The sequence below is a fragment of the Conger conger genome, chromosome 2 (genome assembly GCF_963514075.1).
Source record: "Conger conger chromosome 2, fConCon1.1, whole genome shotgun sequence".
Lineage (NCBI taxonomy): Eukaryota > Metazoa > Chordata > Actinopteri > Anguilliformes > Congridae > Conger > Conger conger.
In genome coordinates this window covers 17,320,692-17,339,011 of record NC_083761.1, presented here as the reverse complement: position 1 = coordinate 17,339,011, position 18,320 = coordinate 17,320,692, and the positions used below count along the sequence as shown (strand labels likewise).

The 18,320-nt window shown below is 44.9% G+C and overlaps 1 protein-coding gene across 3 annotated transcripts in view; it reads left to right on the top strand.

Annotated features, from left to right (window-relative positions):
- Positions 1–15,343, top strand: part of LOC133121472 (C-terminal-binding protein 2) — a 100,584-nt gene extending 85,241 nt beyond the window's left edge. For 2 of the 3 annotated variants that reach the window (XM_061230644.1, XM_061230645.1), the window contains 6 exons: positions 328–534; positions 4,657–4,871; positions 9,476–9,606; positions 10,322–10,449; positions 11,276–11,393; positions 13,034–15,343. In XM_061230644.1, the coding sequence (XP_061086628.1) occupies positions 328–534; positions 4,657–4,871; positions 9,476–9,606; positions 10,322–10,449; positions 11,276–11,393; positions 13,034–13,214 (980 nt within the window). In that variant the 3' untranslated portion in view covers positions 13,215–15,343. Of the gene's footprint in view, positions 1–327; positions 535–4,656; positions 4,872–9,475; positions 9,607–10,321; positions 10,450–11,275; positions 11,394–11,865; positions 11,941–13,033 lie in introns of all 3 variants that reach the window. The other variant, XM_061230647.1, reaches the window with a different exon arrangement.
- The last annotated feature ends 2,977 nt before the right edge of the window (positions 15,344–18,320 follow it).

Genomic DNA, 18,320 nt, shown 5'->3' with positions numbered 1-18,320 from the left:
TTTTCTTCATCTAATGCCTCCCCATGTGCCAATTTTCTTTTTTATTTAAGTTATTGTGTTAATAGGACAGCACAGCAATACTTATTGGACAAATCAGGGACAGATTATGTTACTCTCTCACACTCTTAGTGGAGGAGGCACATCAGCTTCCCTACTGCGCTGTTTCTGGCTCGAAATTGTACAAGATGGCAGCGCCGGTAAACTTCAGTTCTGCGGCTTCCGAACGCTTTTCTCCAGCCCATGGATAGTCAGTGGATGAAGTAACAGGCACTTGGTCCATATTTTTCTACAGTCTAGGCTCTGAGCGCGCTCGCTTCTGCCCCCTAGGGATCGCCGTGTGCAACATCCCCTCGGCGGCGGTGGAGGAGACGGCGGACTCCACCCTGTGCCACATCCTGAACCTGTACCGGAGGAACACCTGGCTGTACCAGGCCCTGCGGGAGGGCACGCGCGTGCAGAGCGTGGAGCAGATCCGCGAGGTGGCGTCTGGGGCCGCCCGCATCCGCGGAGAGACGCTGGGGCTCATCGGCTTCGGTGAGGAACGCCCCCACCCTCCGCCCTCTGGCCCTGACCTCGCACAGATAGCATTGCATAGCATAGCATAACATAACATAACATAACATAACATAACATGGCAAAGCATAACATACCATAATATCTTATAACATAATATAGCATAGCATAACATAACATAACAACACATACCACAACAAAGCATAGCATAACATGCCAAAATATAAAATAGTATAACATAGCATAGCATATAACATAACATAGCATAATGACATGAACAGGGCGAACCCTGTCGTCCCACCCAACGGCTGCATCTCTGGTTCGGCACCCAATATTTTATTCTCCCTTTCCATTTATACAATCCTTCACTCTCATTCACTCGTTTATTCCCTACCTTGAATAACTCCAGTTCACTCTCATTCTCTCTCGCTCATTCTTTGATAAAATTTTGTAATTAAATCTGTTACTCGCTCATGAGTTCTCATTTAGTCACACAGCACATAGGTATCTCATTCACACATTTCCCCTCTGCCTCCCTCCCTTATTGCTTCACACACTCATTCTCTCATACTTTTCCATGGTGTCCTCCGTCTCTGTCTCTTTGCGTCTCTACAGCCTGGATCCAGTGATAATGGCTCTGGCTGTAACTCGGCCCTTGCAGCGCGCATCGAACGCTTATCGACCCGTCTCTCTCCGCTGTTTTACCGCCTCTCCTCTCCCGAGCGCCTCCGCAGCGCACCTGTACAGGGCGCTCTCCTCCCGGCTCCTCCGCTTATCTGCGCCCCCGCACGCGCCTCCCCTCGGCCCCGGGCTGGGCGGCCGTTGTGCGCCCGGGCCTGCACAATGGCGGAGGCCCGCGGGAGGCCCGCGGCTGGACGGAGCGTTGGCCGGCGGTAAAGCCCGCGCGGACAGCGAGGAGAATGACCCGCCTGATCGCAGACGCCGCTCGCCTCGCCCGTCTTAGTCACGGCCAATTAAAAGTGCGCTTAACACCCGCGCGGAGGGAGATGGAGTCTGGCAGGCGCGAGGGTGGGAACAATAGAGCGCGCAGGTCTGGCTGGAGTGGCAGCGCTGTGATGTAATGACTAGACTCTGGAAGCTTCTCTCCAGGGATGGGGCAGGACTGCAGGGAAGTTAGGAGAATAATATAGGTACACACACGCACACGCACACACACACACACACACACACACACACACACACACACAAACATACACCCACGCACACCCATAAATGGGCGGTCTCATAAACACACACATTCCCAAACACATACACCCACACATACAATAAACACACTCACGCACACTCACACACAAACATACACATACACACCCATACATAGCCGGTCTCACAAACACACACACTCCCAAACACATACACCCACACATACAATAAACACACACACACACTCGCATACAAACATACACATACACATCCATAGATAGCCAGTCTCACAAACACACACACACACACATACAGGAAACACACTCACACACACATACACACACGCACACACACACGTACACTCACACACAAGCATGCACATACACACCCATACATAGCCAGTCTCACAAACACACACACTCCCAAACACATACACACACATACAGGAAACACACTCACAGACACACTCACACACACATACACACACGCGCACACACACTCACACTCACAAATACACACGGACACATCCAAAGAGCAGCTTAAATGTATTGCTTCTTACGATTTTTCAAAAGCTGATCTACATGAAGTGCAAAATCTAAATCACAGCTCAACAAAAAAAACATTTTTTTGTTATTTCATATAGTGCAGAATAAATTCTGGGTCACGGGTTCATAAGATCTGGGAAGCTGAGGCTTGCATTTACAGGCTAAAAGGCTGAACTGAACTTTTTTAATGTCAGTTGCACTTTCCCACAATTCCTTCCCTGATCTTTAAAAATTCATCCCTTCAACCTAGTCATAACTTGTGACCTCAAGACTTTTGCTATTTATCATGGGGAAAGGGAGGATATGGACTTCACTGTGGGGGAAGAGGAAAAATAAAGATTAGACGGCTTTCGCTTCAGGACAGCCGCCTGTGATCTTTCTCAGCCCACGAGAGGTGACTAGCTGTCCATTTTAGAAGTACATTTCAGAAAATATTATCGATCGCATAGTCGCACAGGAAGAAAAAAAGGCTGTGTCTGCGGCTTTGATAGAGTTCATTCTTCTGGTTTCTGCAGTGGCTGAGACCGGAGAGTACAGAGGAATGCTTTAGATATGCTCTCTCTCTCTTTCTCTCCCTCCCTCCCATTATCTCTTTCTCATTTTCTGTCTCTCACATTCTCTCTCACACATGCTTCGACCTTCCAGACGGTGCAGGCTTTTCTCACAGTTATTAATGCGGTACGAGACCGGGCCTTCCTCGGCCGGGCTCGATGAGGACGTTAACAGCGTGATGGGTTATTGATTCCCGGCGGGGTAGCTGCTCGGGAGAACGTGTCGGCCCCCAAACAGTTTCTCCCCCGTCTCCCTCGGACACGGGCGGCGGGGTGTCTGTGACAAACCTCACCTGGTCTCAATAAGTGTCGATAAGCGCCGACACGCTCTCTCTTCGCGGGCGCATTGATTTAATTTGCGATGGAGGCCTCGACACCGGCCGAACATGGCCGTCTGCGCTCCGCCGCGGCGCAGCAGGTGTTGCCAAGCAACTCGCCGGGGCCGAGGTTCTCCCGGAAAACAGGAAGCGCCGGCCATTTCTGTGGCGTAAAAAAAAAAAAAAAACGCTAGACGGCGGGTTACAAAACCAGGGGCAATCGAACAGCCCTTCAGAGCTTCGACTGGAGAGTCATGGGTCGCGTAGAGAGGAGCTTGCGTTTGGTATCTCGGTCACGGCTTTTACCGCAGGCTCCGCCCTGTTTGGGAGCGTGGGCGGTGGAGCCGGCTGGATGCGTAACACACACACCCCCCCTCCCCCCCCACACACACACACACACACACCCCACCCCAGAGCGTGGCGTTAATTAAATCGGAGGCTCTGTAAAAGCAGAGCTTCATTAACCTTTATCACAGCGTGAGCCGCCCTGGAAACCTGCTGATGAATGGCGTGCAGCGCAGCATCTGGAACAGAGGTGTCAAACTCAATTCCCTTTTTTTTGTTTTTTCTTTCTTACTCTCCCGCTTCTGCGCTTAATTACTTAATCAGCCTGATAATATATTCGGTTTGACACGCATTTGCTCTGTGCACCATAAGCTCTACCTGTGCAGGTGATCGGCTTTGAAGACCGAGCGATCACCTTTTTGCTTTTTTTTTTTTTTTTTTTTTACCCCCCACGGAATGCATTAAGCTCCAAGGTAACGATGTGTACTTGCTATTTTCTATCATTTCATATACAGGGGAATATATTGGTTTCCATTTCACGTAAAGCATGTCTTTTCTAAACATGACAGCTAGAGATCTGACCTGTCCATTCTCTATAGATATTCACCTCGAGTTCAGTATGATTGGCAGCCCACTAAACACATCGCTGGTTGCTTAATGTAAAATGGCAGGGATATGGCCACATTAGTTATGAAACCAAGACTGTCTCTAAATGGACAATACAAAATCATCATGTAGTGGGCTGAAAAAGACCTATCTTTTTAATTTCAGGATAAAAAAATTTAAATTTCAATCTAAAATAGGCTGAATATAGTATTAGTAGGTCTGGTTCTTTACGTATATTACAGCTTTTAATCATTATGATTGCACATGGTCTTATTTCCTTTTGGTGGGCTTGAACCACCAAACTTCTGGGTCCTAGTCATGTACCTTAGCAACAAGGTACAGGCTGCATGTCAATGGTCACGGCCTAAGGTATGGTTATGCTCGGATAGGATCTGTTTCTTGGAGGTTTCAATACAGATTTTCTTGCTGCTCAGATCTTCTTTTTTTAACCACATTTACGTCATGGTGTTATAAATGGTAACACAAATGGCATCACAAAGCAGCTTTACAAAGAGCCTAGGCCTGAGACCCCCCTCAGAGCGAGCCTAGGGTGACAGTGGCAAGGAAAAATCTCCCTGACTAACAGGCAGAAACCTTGAGCAGAACCGGGCTCGGGGGGGGGGGGGGGGGGGGGTTTCTGGGCGTGTCCCTGACGGGCGTGTCCCCTCCCTGCAGGTCGGTCGGGGCAGGCGGTGGCCGTGCGGGCCAAGGTGTTCGGCTTCAACGTGATCTTCTACGACCCGTACCTGCAGGACGGGCTGGAGCGCTCGCTGGGCGTGCAGCGCGTCTACACGCTCCAGGACCTGCTCTACCAGAGCGACTGCGTGTCCCTGCACTGCAACCTGAACGAGCACAACCACCACCTCATCAACGACTTCACCATCAAACAGGTGTGTGTGTGTGTGTGTGTGTGTGTGTGTGTCCCTGCACTGCAACCTGAACGAGCACAACCACCACCTCATCAACGACTTCACCATCAAACAGGTGTGTGTGTGTGTGTGTGTGTGTGTGTGTGTCCCTGCACTGCAACCTGAACGAGCACAACCACCACCTCATCAACGACTTCACCATCAAACAGGTGTGTGTGTGTGTGTGTGTGTGTGTGTGTGTCCCTGCACTGCAACCTGAACGAGCACAACCACCACCTCATCAACGACTTCACCATCAAACAGGTGTGTGTGTGTGTGTGTGTGTGTGTGTGTGTGTGTGTGTGTGTGTGTGTGTGTGTGTGTGTCTGCACTGCAACCTGAACGAGCACAACCACCACCTCATCAACGACTTCACCATCAAACAGGTGTGTGTGTGTGTGTGTGTGTGTGTGTGTGTGTGTGTCTGCACTGCAACCTGAACGAGCACAACCACCACCTCATCAACGACTTCACCATCAAACAGGTGTGTGTGTGTGTGTGTGTGTGTGTGTGTGTGTGTGTGTGTGTGTGTGTGTGTCCCTGCACTGCAACCTGAACGAGCACAACCACCACCTCATCAACGACTTCACCATCAAACAGGTCCGTAGCGTCACTCACAGCATGTACACAGGCTGAATGTTTCAGTTAACGCTACGTTTTTAAATCCCTGGTGTGGCCACGATAAGATCCGCACAGCTTTTGGGCTCTTAGCAAGACCCTTAACCCCACTTTCTTCCAGTGGGGGATTGTCCCCTGCTTTGTCTAATCAACTGTAAGTTAGAGCTAGTGAACTGTTTGTTGGTAATGATGCAATTGCCTTTTAGTTGCAGTAGGCAATTTTAGCTGCGTAACGATTTCTGTTTTTTCTCAGAAACAGGGATTATTTTTTCTCCTGTTCCCATTACATTTCAATCAATACATTTTTTTCTGAACTAAAAATAAATTGTCCATAACTACATTACTTTGGCAAGTTAGCCGTGGTATAAGCAGAATAATACCCTATGAAGGAGTCAGTTATGAGGAAATAATTGCCCGACAGGGTGGTGCTCGTTTAGTAAAAGAATGAGTGATAATGATGATGGCCATATGCCAGTTTGCAGGTTGCACAAATAATCAGTATTTATCCAATTTAAGACAAGACCGCATATGAAATTTCTGTTTAACTTCTCTGTCTTCCACATTAATCTGTACATGTGTTTTATGTGGTTTGAAGGAGTAAAGCATACCCTGCGAATTACATTACATTAATGGCATTCATCTCACAGAAGCGCAACTGCATGTTCTGAGATGTCTAACCTTCTTTAACGCTAATTAGTTCCCCTGTATCTGTTTCCAATTTCTTATTACTTAGTAGTATTGGAGGCTTTTGGCTTCACAAGAGATTGCTGTCTAGATTGTAGCGGATGTCTTATTTGTGAAAGGTACTGTAGGAAGAGGGGATATCAGAAGGAGGAAAGCCACTTCATTAAAAATATCCTTAATGCCCTAATCAAACCAAGACTTACATTTTCCGCCTTTAAATATTGGTGGCAGGGACATGTTGTTCCCAATGGATATATGTGGGAATAGAGGGCTTTTTAAAATGATTTTTTTAACATTTTTGAACAGTGTTTCAAAGTTATTATTTATATACTTGAAGTTCAGTATTATTGGATGATTCATAATAGTTAAGTAATTTCAAAGGACAATATATTTCATTCATATTGGGCGTACATGTGATTGCTCAATTTTAGGCCAAGCACTAAACGTCCATTGCCTTGGTGATCGTTATTGAGCTTCCCTGAAACATAATTTAATGTGACCTTGTGCCTGGTAGGGTAAGTGTTTTAAACTTACTATTATGCTTGGTCATTCATCATTCTGCAGAAATTGCATAAGCAGCCTTCCGTTGTGTTTAAAAAAAAAAAAAAACATTCTGGAACAGATAGCGTATTGAATTAATAATCAATTGACTTAAGTGTGTAGTTTATTGTAAATGCATTTTTGAGTTTGCAGGGTATTCACATACCAAGGTACTTGTACGTTTGAGTCCACTTCCAGCTAGAAGTATTTTCTAGAGTTGTTGAATTAACATTAGAGATGGGCCTTTTTATCCTACTCTGTGTGGGTGCTCCTAAACTTATGACAATAGATACTAGCCTGTTACTTTGCTTTGTCCAGTTACACTCTAAATGACAGGTTATATTACAGGGAAGTTCACTAAAAGGGTCTATACTACCAAAATAAAATAAGTTGCTAAGGTTACTTCAGCACATACAGTGTATATTAGGCCTGTATATTTGTATATTGTATATTTTATTTTATATCTCTATATTTTAATATATAGGTATATGAATGAACGTGTTTGCTGAATACTTCATAAAACCGGTCTCATACAGGTTTGACCGATATCTATCTATGGCTACAAGGACAACAAGGACAACAAGGCTGTACGCAGGTAGCACTGAAAGCTCAGCCACTGTCCCTTACCCACTACTGCCACCTGCAGGCTGAGTTGCAGAATGCGCCCCCCTGCGCCTCAGTTCAAGGCTAACTTTAAATGGTTGGTAAATGGTTGGCATTTATATAGCGCCTTTATCCAAAGCGCTCTACAATTGATGCTTCTCATTCACCCATTCATACACACAGTCACACACCAACGGTGATTGGCTGCCACCAAAGGCGCCGACCAGCTCGTCAGGAGCATTTGGGGGTTAGGTGTCTTGCTCAGGGACACTTCGACACAGCCCGGGTGGGGGATCGAACCGGCAACCCTCCAACTTCCAGACGACTGCTCTTACTGCCTGAGCCATGTCGCCCCTCTTTATGCCTCCAAGTTATTATGTGCAGTCACAATGCATTGTTCTTAATCTCGTGACAATTTCCCTGGCGACTAGCTATGTTAGAGTGGCTGTAGCGACCGGTAGCAACCCGTTCACTTTCATGGTAAAACACAGGCCTAGATGAGATGGCATTCATTATCTTTTTTTCATACAAGGTTGGATGGTTGACCTGTAACAGAAGAAAACAAAGATCTAAGGGGAGAACTTCACTGGTGCAGCAAACCTCTGTGCCCTCTGTAGGACTGGGTTGCACCTGCTGCAGGCTACTTCAGTTCAATTGAAGCCTAGTTATGACTTAAATTCCTACTAATACTCTGATGACATCACAGAAATAAGCTACAACATAACTATCAAGTAGTGATATTTCAGTAGCGATCTAGCCAGCTACGATGCCAAGTGGATTACCCACTCATCCTAGTAGGCTAATGACTTTACACCCAAACCAGTTAGGATGTGTAAGTAATCATGGTGCCACAACATTTATTAGCTGATTTTTTTGTAAAGTACGTCGTAGCTAGTTACTAAGCCTAGTTTGGACTTTAAACTCACTGGCTCATGCTAGCTTAAATTTTAGGAAATTATAGCATAGAAAACATTACAAGTAAACTAACCAGTGACATAAGTGATCCGAACAAACATATATATTCAATTTTTGTAAGCCTACTTATTGAGCAAATAAACCTTGCACTTCTTTCTGTTAACAATTTTTGTTTTTCTTCTCCCTGATGCCGGGTAATAATTTTTGACAAACAAAAGATTTACTTATCTCTCTCCCGATCAGCTTGATTTGAGCAACCATGAACTGCACAGAAATGAACCATAATGAATCTGTATTATCGCTGTATTTATATGCGCTATAGCTGACCTGAGATTTTTTTTGAAATATATTTATTTTCCAGAAAAACACATTCTTCAGCATGGCAGATGAGTCATGGTCACATGATTTTTGACATATATTAAGAACGATCCATAAGGAAAAAGTGACTCGGCCTAGTTCATTTGCTGTTTATCGACACTGCACTCTGAAATAAATAGTGTTTCAGGTCTGAAGCGAGTGACTTTTATTTATTTTCCTAGAGCGTTCCCGACAGCTCTGTGCTTTGAGTGGAGCTCTTTAAAAGACTAATGAAAGAAGGCTTGGCAGCACGACGCTTTATTTTCCCTGGATTTCAGTAAGATTTATGGAGTGGTTATCTTCTGTGAGCTTTTCTTACTTTTGAAGAGCTGTATTTGTTGTTACCTGCAGCTAGTTCATTCTTCCCTTGGTTTGTTGTGGTTTTGAACATGAACATATTATCCTGTACAGTTTCCAGTAAAGTATATGCTCAAATATCAGCAAGCCCTTTGTTTGGCTGCATTAACTACAGCACAGTGCATGTATGCATGCTCTCCATTAAAGACTGCTCCTCCTCTTCATGCCGCTCGTCCTAGAACTTGCAGCAGTCCTGCTGAGACATCCTGTATTTCAGCTAAAAATGGTAAAAGTGGTCTCGTACACAACACCCTTTGTCCCATATTTTCTCCCCGTCCTGCAAATTTTACCGGCTGCTGATGAATTGCTTTGACAAAAAAAAAAAAAACAACTGCTACTAAAAAAAAAACTGTGAACAAAAAAAAACAGACCAGAGGACAGTGCTCTTGCGAACGACCTACCGAATTTGGGTTGAGTAACGCGGCCTCTTATGAGTGTGCTGCCTCACGTATTCCGGCAAGGCGTTGTTGGCGGTCTTCGCTCCTCCTCACGTTGTCCTTCGTCCTCCACAGATGCGGCAGGGGGCTTTCCTGGTGAACGCGGCACGAGGGGGCCTGGTGGATGAGAAGGCCCTGGCCCAGGCTCTGAAGGAGGGCAGGATACGCGGGGCAGCCCTGGACGTCCACGAGTCAGAGCCCTTCAGGTGAGAGGGCAGGACGGGGCGCCAGGCACATCAGTGGAGCACTAGCGTCTGCAGGCCGCTGCAGTCGCCCTCTCTCTGTCTCTTTCTCTGTCTCTCTCTTTCTCTCTCCATGTCACTCTGTCTCTGTCTTTGTTTCTCTGCATTTCCTGTGTGACTGAGTCGTCAACACAGCAGCAGAAGCTTCTCTGACCCTGTTTGCAGTTATTGCTCACAACAGTGTAGTCACTCAGTGAAAGCGTATCATTTATGCAAGACTTACGCATTACTTACACTTAATTAACATTACCAAATAACAACTGATGGCCACTTGGCCTTTCTACTCCACTGTCTGCCACATAGTTTCCTATTTTCAGTAAATCATGTTTATCGCTAAACATAAAAGCAAGGTATCTTTTTTGTTTTTGTCGCCATTTTGTTTGTGGTGGTGAGGGAGGGTATCCATTGGGTCTGACCCTTGCAATTGAGCGATCGTGAGTTACACAGCAGTTACCGAAATAACCATGGGAGAACCTTTGGCTGGAGAGAACCAGTTGTTTCCGCTGCAAGTGTTCCATAGACTTCGAGGCTCAGCCTTTTTCAGCTGAGCCAATGGGGAGGGTAGCCTGCCCCTTACATGAACTGCCATCACACTGTCGCAGGTGTGAGATTTAGAGAGCAGTACTCACGACGGCCTTGACGTGACCGATGCTAGCTGACGCTCGCTCCTCTCGCACAGCTTTGCCCAGGGCCCGCTGAAGGATGCGCCCAATCTGATCTGCACCCCACACACAGCCTGGTACAGTGAGCAGGCCTCCCTGGAGATGAGGGAGGCGGCAGCCACGGAGATCCGTCGTGCCATCACCGGTGAGCCCGACGCCCGCTGTGGTTTGGGGTTGGGGATCCCTGTGGGAGCTGGGGGTTATATTTGTTTTCTTGATTGGTGAATATGAAATCAATTACTGATGATGTGGATTGGCGAATTTGTGTAGGTTCATAGGTTAGGTTCAATCTAGAATTGGGTTAGATTGAGTTAAGCTTCACTTTATCTTCAGACCAGTTAAAGTCACCAATAGTCAGATATTCATTCCTGTCCACTGCGGATAGAATGTTGGATAACTGATTTACATATAGCTTGGTTGGTGCATGCTGGGGTTTGCGAGAAGTTATAAGCGTAATCATGTGAGTTGAAGTCAGATTCAATTTCAGAAGTGCCTGGGAGTTCGATTGAATAGCAGTCTATTGTTTTAGAATGCCGTATGAATGGAGATGACTAAGTTGTGACCCCTTCCACCTTCTTTCCCAGCATGCAATTTTCTCCCTTACCCAGATGTCACATTTACACTTCAGTAGGTCCCACACAGCCGTGATTAAGTCGGTATCTCTTAATAGATGTCATCGTTAGCCTTACGATGCGGAGGGGGGAGGGGGGGCGGTGTGGGCCAGATAGCCCAGGGCCTGATCCGGACTATAATATCTTGTTTGCTGAAAGATGTTAATTGATGATTGCATATTCTCAGCAGATATGTTTGGGGGCAGGGGGGTGCAGGGTGGGGGGGGGGGTGTTCAGGCTAATTAATAAACCCCTGCGCTCATCTTTCAGACATAACGACTGTGTGTTTTTTCCAGTGATTCACGCTCGTGCCATTTTAAATAATCTCCCTTTCCTTGTCCTCCGCGCTCTTGGGAATAGGTCGTATCCCTGACAGCCTCAGAAACTGCGTCAACAAGGAGTTCTTCGTCACCTCGGCCCCCTGGGGAGTGGTGGAGCAGCAGGCTGTTCATCCTGAGCTCAACGGCGCCGCCTACAGGTGGGTAACCACGGCATAACGGAAGCGCGCCGTGTCTGTGGCTTTCGTCATGTTGTTAACATCATTTGTCTCTGCTCTTTGTCTTGCAACATATGCCAAAGAATTTTGACATTTCTACATAATTTAAGAAGTGATAGAGTGTGCTGCAAACCCCAAATATCTTTGTACCGACAAACATAGTTTTAAAAATTAGCATAGTTTAAAGATTAGTTTGAAAAAAGTAAAAAATTATTAAACCTACACTACAGCATGAACATACCGATTCACAGATGTTATATTAGCTCTGATTATAAGCAGCCCAAGCGTATTTTCTAAGGCAGTACTTTTCGGTGGGTGTGTGTTTTGATCCCTGACCCATCCTGCTGGTATTGTTGGGGATGTCAGGGTGGATTTTATCCATCGTTGTAATTACTAAGCATCTCAAAATATCAGCCTTGATGACGTAAAGGGACTGACTGCTTCTCTCACACAGCCGAGTGAACCAAACGCTACAGGCCGTAGCGACCGGTGGTGTCCAAGACAAATTATATACCTAAATCAGAACCAGGTAAATACTCGGACCCAAGCCTGTCTGGGCTGGGGAGGGATAGATGCTGTTTTCCCCCTATTTTATTTTCGTTACTGCCATATGTCTTAATGCTGCATTACCAACCCAAACACCTCCCTTCTTCCTTCTCCTCCTCCTTGCCACAAGAGATAAAAACGACTGAATACACAAACAAGAGCTTCTCTATTTTAGGTTCAGCATAGCCTCTTTCCTCAAGTTGCATCATTTTGACTCAGAGCGAGATCGCACCGATGCTACTGTAAAGTCGTTAGCACACTGTGATTCGTGTCTAGTTGCACAGGCATGACATGGCTACCCCACGTGCCCCGGGGCCCTCCCGTGCACTGCGGCCCTGGGTCTGCACCAGCGGAGATTAGATATACCCCGTCTGTAGCAGGGCTTGAGAGAGGGAGGCACCATCTGTCTGCATATCTGTCTTTCACCCTCCTCGTCCGTTCGTTTATCTCCTTCATTCTTCATCTTCACCTTCATTCGCACATGCCTTCTCGCCCTGCTGTGTACAGTTTACTGAAGACTTAACGCATAAAGAAGCATCTGTGTGGGGCTTTTAAATGGAGATGCGACATGCAGTGCTAACGCTAACGTAACTGTCTGAGCTCCCATTAGCAGCACGGTTAGAACTCCCAATTTGAACTTTGTTTTTGGTAGATGCTAGCGTTACTCGTGCTGTGGTGTTTTCAGTGTGGTTTTTCCAGGGTGAAAATAGTTTTTTAACTGTTATTTACACTTACACTTGCTAGAAATTTTGAAAGGGTTTGTCATTGTGCTGGCAGCACTGTAGGTAGTTTATTTTGCAGCAAAGTAAAGCAGCTGTCGGCTAATGCTAATTCATTTTAGCATTTTCGCAGTGTGCCTTTTAGAATGGGTTTAGAAAGTATTCGGTCACTTTGACAGACCTTTTCGGGTGAAAATAAAGGGGTCGGGGGAAAGGCCCAAACCAGAAGCGGAGCTCCACTAGCCCCACGTAGCTCGGGCAGTCTTTGAGTTTGGCGTGAGAGTTTGTGTTTGCTGTGAACACGGAGCGACTGTCCGAGGCAGGGTTAGCACTCATCCTCCTCTTCTCTCTCCCCAGGTACCCGCCAGGCGTGGTGGGCGTGGCTCCAGGTGGGATCCCCGGAACGTTGGAGGGCATGGTGCCAGGGGGAGTGCCGGTGGCCCACACCTTGCCCTCCGGTACACACCCCTCGCAGGCTCCCTCGCCCAACCAGCCCTCCAAACACGGAGACACCAGAGAGCACCTAACCGAGCAATAGCAGTAGACCCAGGAGCGCTCACACACCAACACTCAACCCGGGACCAAGAGACAGTGAACACACCCACTGCCCTGCACTGGGAGCCGGCACGCGTTTCCACGGATTTGTACTTCTCATTTTGTTTAGATGTTTTTTTGTTTATATATATTTTTTTGGTTTAGTACATTTTTTGGGTTATTTTTATTTTTTTTGGAAATGCCAGTTTTTATTGGACGTTCCAGTGTTAATACAGTGCAGGTGGGGCGGGGCTAGCGTGCCAGCTGGGAGGAGCCTCGGCCTCGCCCAACCACTCCTCGTCTCGTGGGAAAGCCTGCTTCCTGACGTGCAGATCAGAGCTCAGAGAAACCACGACATCACGTGTTACTGGACCCCGACGCCCATCCCACCCCCACCCCACCATCCCACCCTGCCTCGTGACCCCTTCCCCCAGATTCCCTCCCCCTCTAAACCCCCCTCCCCTCCCCCCATGTCAGTTAATGTGCGTCTGAAGGTTATTCTCGGTTCATTCCGTTTATTCAAGCCCCGAAAAAGCGAATACGCTTTTCTTTTATTCTTTAATGTGAGAAATAAGAAGAAAATAAAAAAAAGATTATAAAAATATATATATTTATCAGACAACAGCAAAAGGAAAGAAAAAAGATTGCCCACAGCAGCAGCAATCTATGTAGTGAACTTTAACCCTTTCCTGGCCAAAGGCCTTCCATGATAGGTAGTTCTCAGAATGGGCTTTGACCACCCAGAAGAGCGCTTCCACACAGCAAGCCCAGCCTGCCTCTGGCCACGGAGTATTTAAAACTATTATCTATTTACCTAGACTGTAGCACAATAGTCTTAATGGAGGTATTCAAGGTCACGCAGCACTCTCAGATTGCATTTGTATGGTTTGGCTAATATGCAGAAGTGCTTCATGAAACGGCCCCATGAAGTGTAGCAATTACTTATTTATTTGCTTTAGCCTTAGCATAAGCCCTTAGCGTAGAGTAACTTGCATAGCTTGCATTTTTATATATTTGCCATTCATGCAGAAGGATGTTTACTTTTGCAGTTCGGGTCCATTACTTTGCTCAAAGGTATAGCAGGAGTACTCTGAGAAAGATTCAAGACTCTGCCGTTCTGGTTACCAATCCACTGCTCTACCCCAGTAAAAAAAACAACTGCAGAAACAAAGCTGTCCTGTGGGTTCATTTTAACCAAATGTATCTGATTCATACATTTTACATACAGAATATGTTCACGTGGAACTCATAGCTATTTATATACAGTAGATATTGGGATCAAAATTATTGGAAGTACTCAGTAGCACACGCTCATTTCATTTCTGGCAGTGAAGTTTTACGTGGGAATTGTTTGAACAGTCTTCAGTTGAGATGAGAGGAAGTTTGTGTGTGAGGCAGCAAACTATCCAGCAAATTCAGCCTTCAACTAACATCTGATTGGTTATGGGATTGACGTCCTATTTCTGAGCAAAGCAAGAAGATATTGTATGTGAATTTTTCCCCACTTGCGACTGATCGCACATTCTCTTCGACCTCATCTCCAGAAGGTTTTGATAGACTGTTTACTTTTTTATATATAAATCCATGCCTCTTCACCAGAAGTAAGATTACATTCCCTTGATCAGGAAAGGGTTAAAGTAAACATTAGTTGTGGATTAAAGTTAAACCACACATTTCTTACTGACTCAGGAAAACACCTTTTTGCAGATATTTTTCCCCAAAATATTGTCTGAGAAAGAAAAAAAAAGCTGTCTGGATATTTCTCTCTTCCTACTCCCTCTCTCTTCTCCATTGTGATATTTTTATATAACAGACACATCCCGTGTGTTTGGTGTTTAAAAGTTTTGCAGAGTCCTGTTAGATTTGTATTGCCTAGTTAAATGTTCTTATAACCATAGTCCTTTTGTGAACCACCTCTCTCTCTTTTTTTGTTCTAATGAAGGCCAGTTGGAGCTCTTGAGGGCGTTGTACTCTGAGAGAGCAATAGCAAACTCTTACTAGTGTCCCAACAATAGCAGACGATGGCTGCCAGAGAAATGTTTTGTTTTTAGTGTGAGTATTTGTATTGTTTCTTGTACAAGGTGAACATTTAGCATTCAGTGCAGTTCAAATAAAAAGAAAAACAACTCCGAAGTCCTGTTGTTTGTGTCTAAATGCTTTTTTTGGGGGGGGGGGGTTTGCAAACACTGATCACATGTTGAATACAACAGAATACACTTGGTAATAAAATGTATTCTATATTCATACCATATTTTTCATAATTTGAACAAGGTGTACTCTATCAAGTAAACAATTCAGGCTGAAACATCAATATCATTTTTCAGCTGAAAGCTATAAAGGACAAGGTTAGAGCTGAAATTCAGTACACACGATTTAAAGGCTGATTATTCATCCCATACTGCCATCTTGATGCGTTTCATTACGCTGTATCATAAACTTTATTCCCCATTTCGGTGACAAATTACCATCTACAGAACCTGCTTTCTCCATCGTTGATTGAGGATCTGAGAATGGTATACGTTTTACCACAGGGGGGTGCTATTTAACTGTTAAAGCGATAGTTCACTTTCGACTTTCTTTGGTATTTCAGTTTCAGCATGATTTTGAATAAACCCAGACAATTTTGTATGTGATGAAGGACATTCTGACTCACTGCCAAACTATCCTTCTTCATACATGAAATGGGGCCAACTAAAAAAATACACTCAAATTGAAACAGAAAAAACTGCAGAAAGTGAACTATCCCTTTAATTTAAAGTTGAGTAAGTATCCTGGTCCTCCGCTTAGTGTAATCAAAGTGTTTGCCAAAATCCTTGGGTTTTCTTGTCAAACCAATGAAACACAGGACAGGAATGAACTCCATAGTAAAGCAGTTATTATGTTGGGCATGAGAACTCAGTTTGTATGGTTTCCACATTGAGGTGAAAGATTGATGGCTCTAAAACATAGTTATGCACTTCATAATTAGATTGTAAAGTAGGATCTAGATTGAAAGATGAAGTATAGAGATTGGCAGTCTAGGTTAATAAAATAATAATGAATATGTCAATGTAGCCAGCTGTCAAAATTATTATTTTTTACCCATTTATAATGAACTGACCGTGGAAGTGGGCGGCACGGATGGTGCAGTGGGTAGCACTGCCGCCTCACAGCAAGGAGGTCCTGGGTTCGAATCCCCGTCGGCCGGGGCCTCTCTGTGTGGAGTTTGCATGTTCTCTCTGTGTCTGCGTGGGTTTCCTCCGGGTACTCCGGTTTCCTCCCACAGTCCAAAGACATGCACGTTAGGCTGATTGGAGAGTCTAAATTGCCCGTAGGTATGAGTGTGTGAGTGAATGGTGTGTGTGCCCTGCGATAGACTGGCGACCTGTCCAGGGTGTATTCCTGCCTTTCGCCCAATGTACGCTGGGATAGGCTCCAGCCCCCCTGCGACCCTGATCAGGATAAGCGGGTTCAGATAATGGATGGATGGATGGATGGATGACCTGGGAAGTACTGAACAAAGGTTGTTTAATTTCTGTGAAATTGAGAAAACAGTTTAACGTAACATTTTGCACAGGGACACTAATCCATCTGTTAGGTCCAAATTTTCCATGGCTGACTGGATTTGTTTTTGCATCACACTGATTTGTTTTGGAGGCAGGATGTTTGCTGGATAAAAGCCTGCCATCAAGTGTTTGTAATGGGAATGCAATCCTTTGGCACTGGCAATCTGAATATTGGTGCCTGTTATGATAGACACAAAAATATTCAACCAGTTTGGCGAAATCTAATAAATTAAACTAATATGCAAAAAGCAGAAAATGACATGAAAAAGAAGTTAACACTCCAGGTTTCATCTTTTGGTTGATTTCTGGCTACAGTTTCCATAATGGAGTTAAGAAACTGCTTCCACAATTTCATTCCCTTGGTTCAAGAACAAAAAACGTATCTTGTTTCTGGAATCTTATTACCACTGATAGGCTCTTTAGCACAGCCATTTAACTGTAGGTGAGCCCGGATGGCTCCCACACTGCACTGTAATGGAAAACTGCATCAATATAGATACCTGGCACATGCATACACATACTGCATACCCTTGGTGGATGTTCATTTAAAACGATTTTTATTAGCTAGGTGCATTTCATGTTTAGAGGGATTATTTACCCTCATAAACCACATAATGCCAGAAAGAGCTTTGCAATTCCATGAATAAAATCCCTATGTTTAAGTTCATGTTGTACTTACTGTGCCATATTGCAAACAGTGACATAAAAAGGAGGTAGCAACTCAACGATTAATCAATAGGCTCCTAATTAGGTTGTTGAACATGTGCTTAATTTCATTCATAATTTTTCCCTTAAACAGCCTCGTTATCATTTGCTTTATCTTTAGGGTAGGTGATTTGGAGGGTAGCTAATCCCTCTAAACATGACAAGCACCTCATTCAGAACCAATCTTGTATTGTAGCAGTGGTTGGAGCAAAAACCAGCATACACAGGGGACCCCAGGACCGTGATTGGGAACCACTGGTTTAAACAGACATTGTCTATTTCATTGGCAAGCTCTGTTAAATGAAGGGAAGAGGCACATGAGAAGTCTTTCCACGAGAGGACCATATTTCATATGACAATAATGATAGAAAATGAGATAAATATAGACTACTCGCACACCTCCATTGTCCTGGTTCTCTTCCTCCTGACTTTCAGGCAGAGCAAGGTGAGAAACTGCCGTTCTAGTTTCCCGCTGTGTCAGGTTTCGCAGGGTCCAGTGGAGAGGTTGTGTTTCCAGTTCACAGCTGCTGCAAGGTGTGAATTATCCCCAAGGTGAAGACCAGAAACAGAAAAGATGACAAAACAGAGAGGCCGTGTTGTGGCTTCAATTTTCACCCCAGGTGCAGGCTGTTACTCTGTACTCCAGTATTGGATTTTAAATTAAACAATGAATATGAGGTTAAAGTGCAGACTATCAGATTTCATTTCAGGGTATTTGCATCCATATCGGATGAGCCATGTAGGACTTACATCTGCTTTTCATACTTTACATAATCCCTTCCTTTTAAGAAGGAAAAATTAATTCGACAAATTAATAATGTGATTTAGCTGTTATATTTAGGACTTGGTTGCAAATCCTT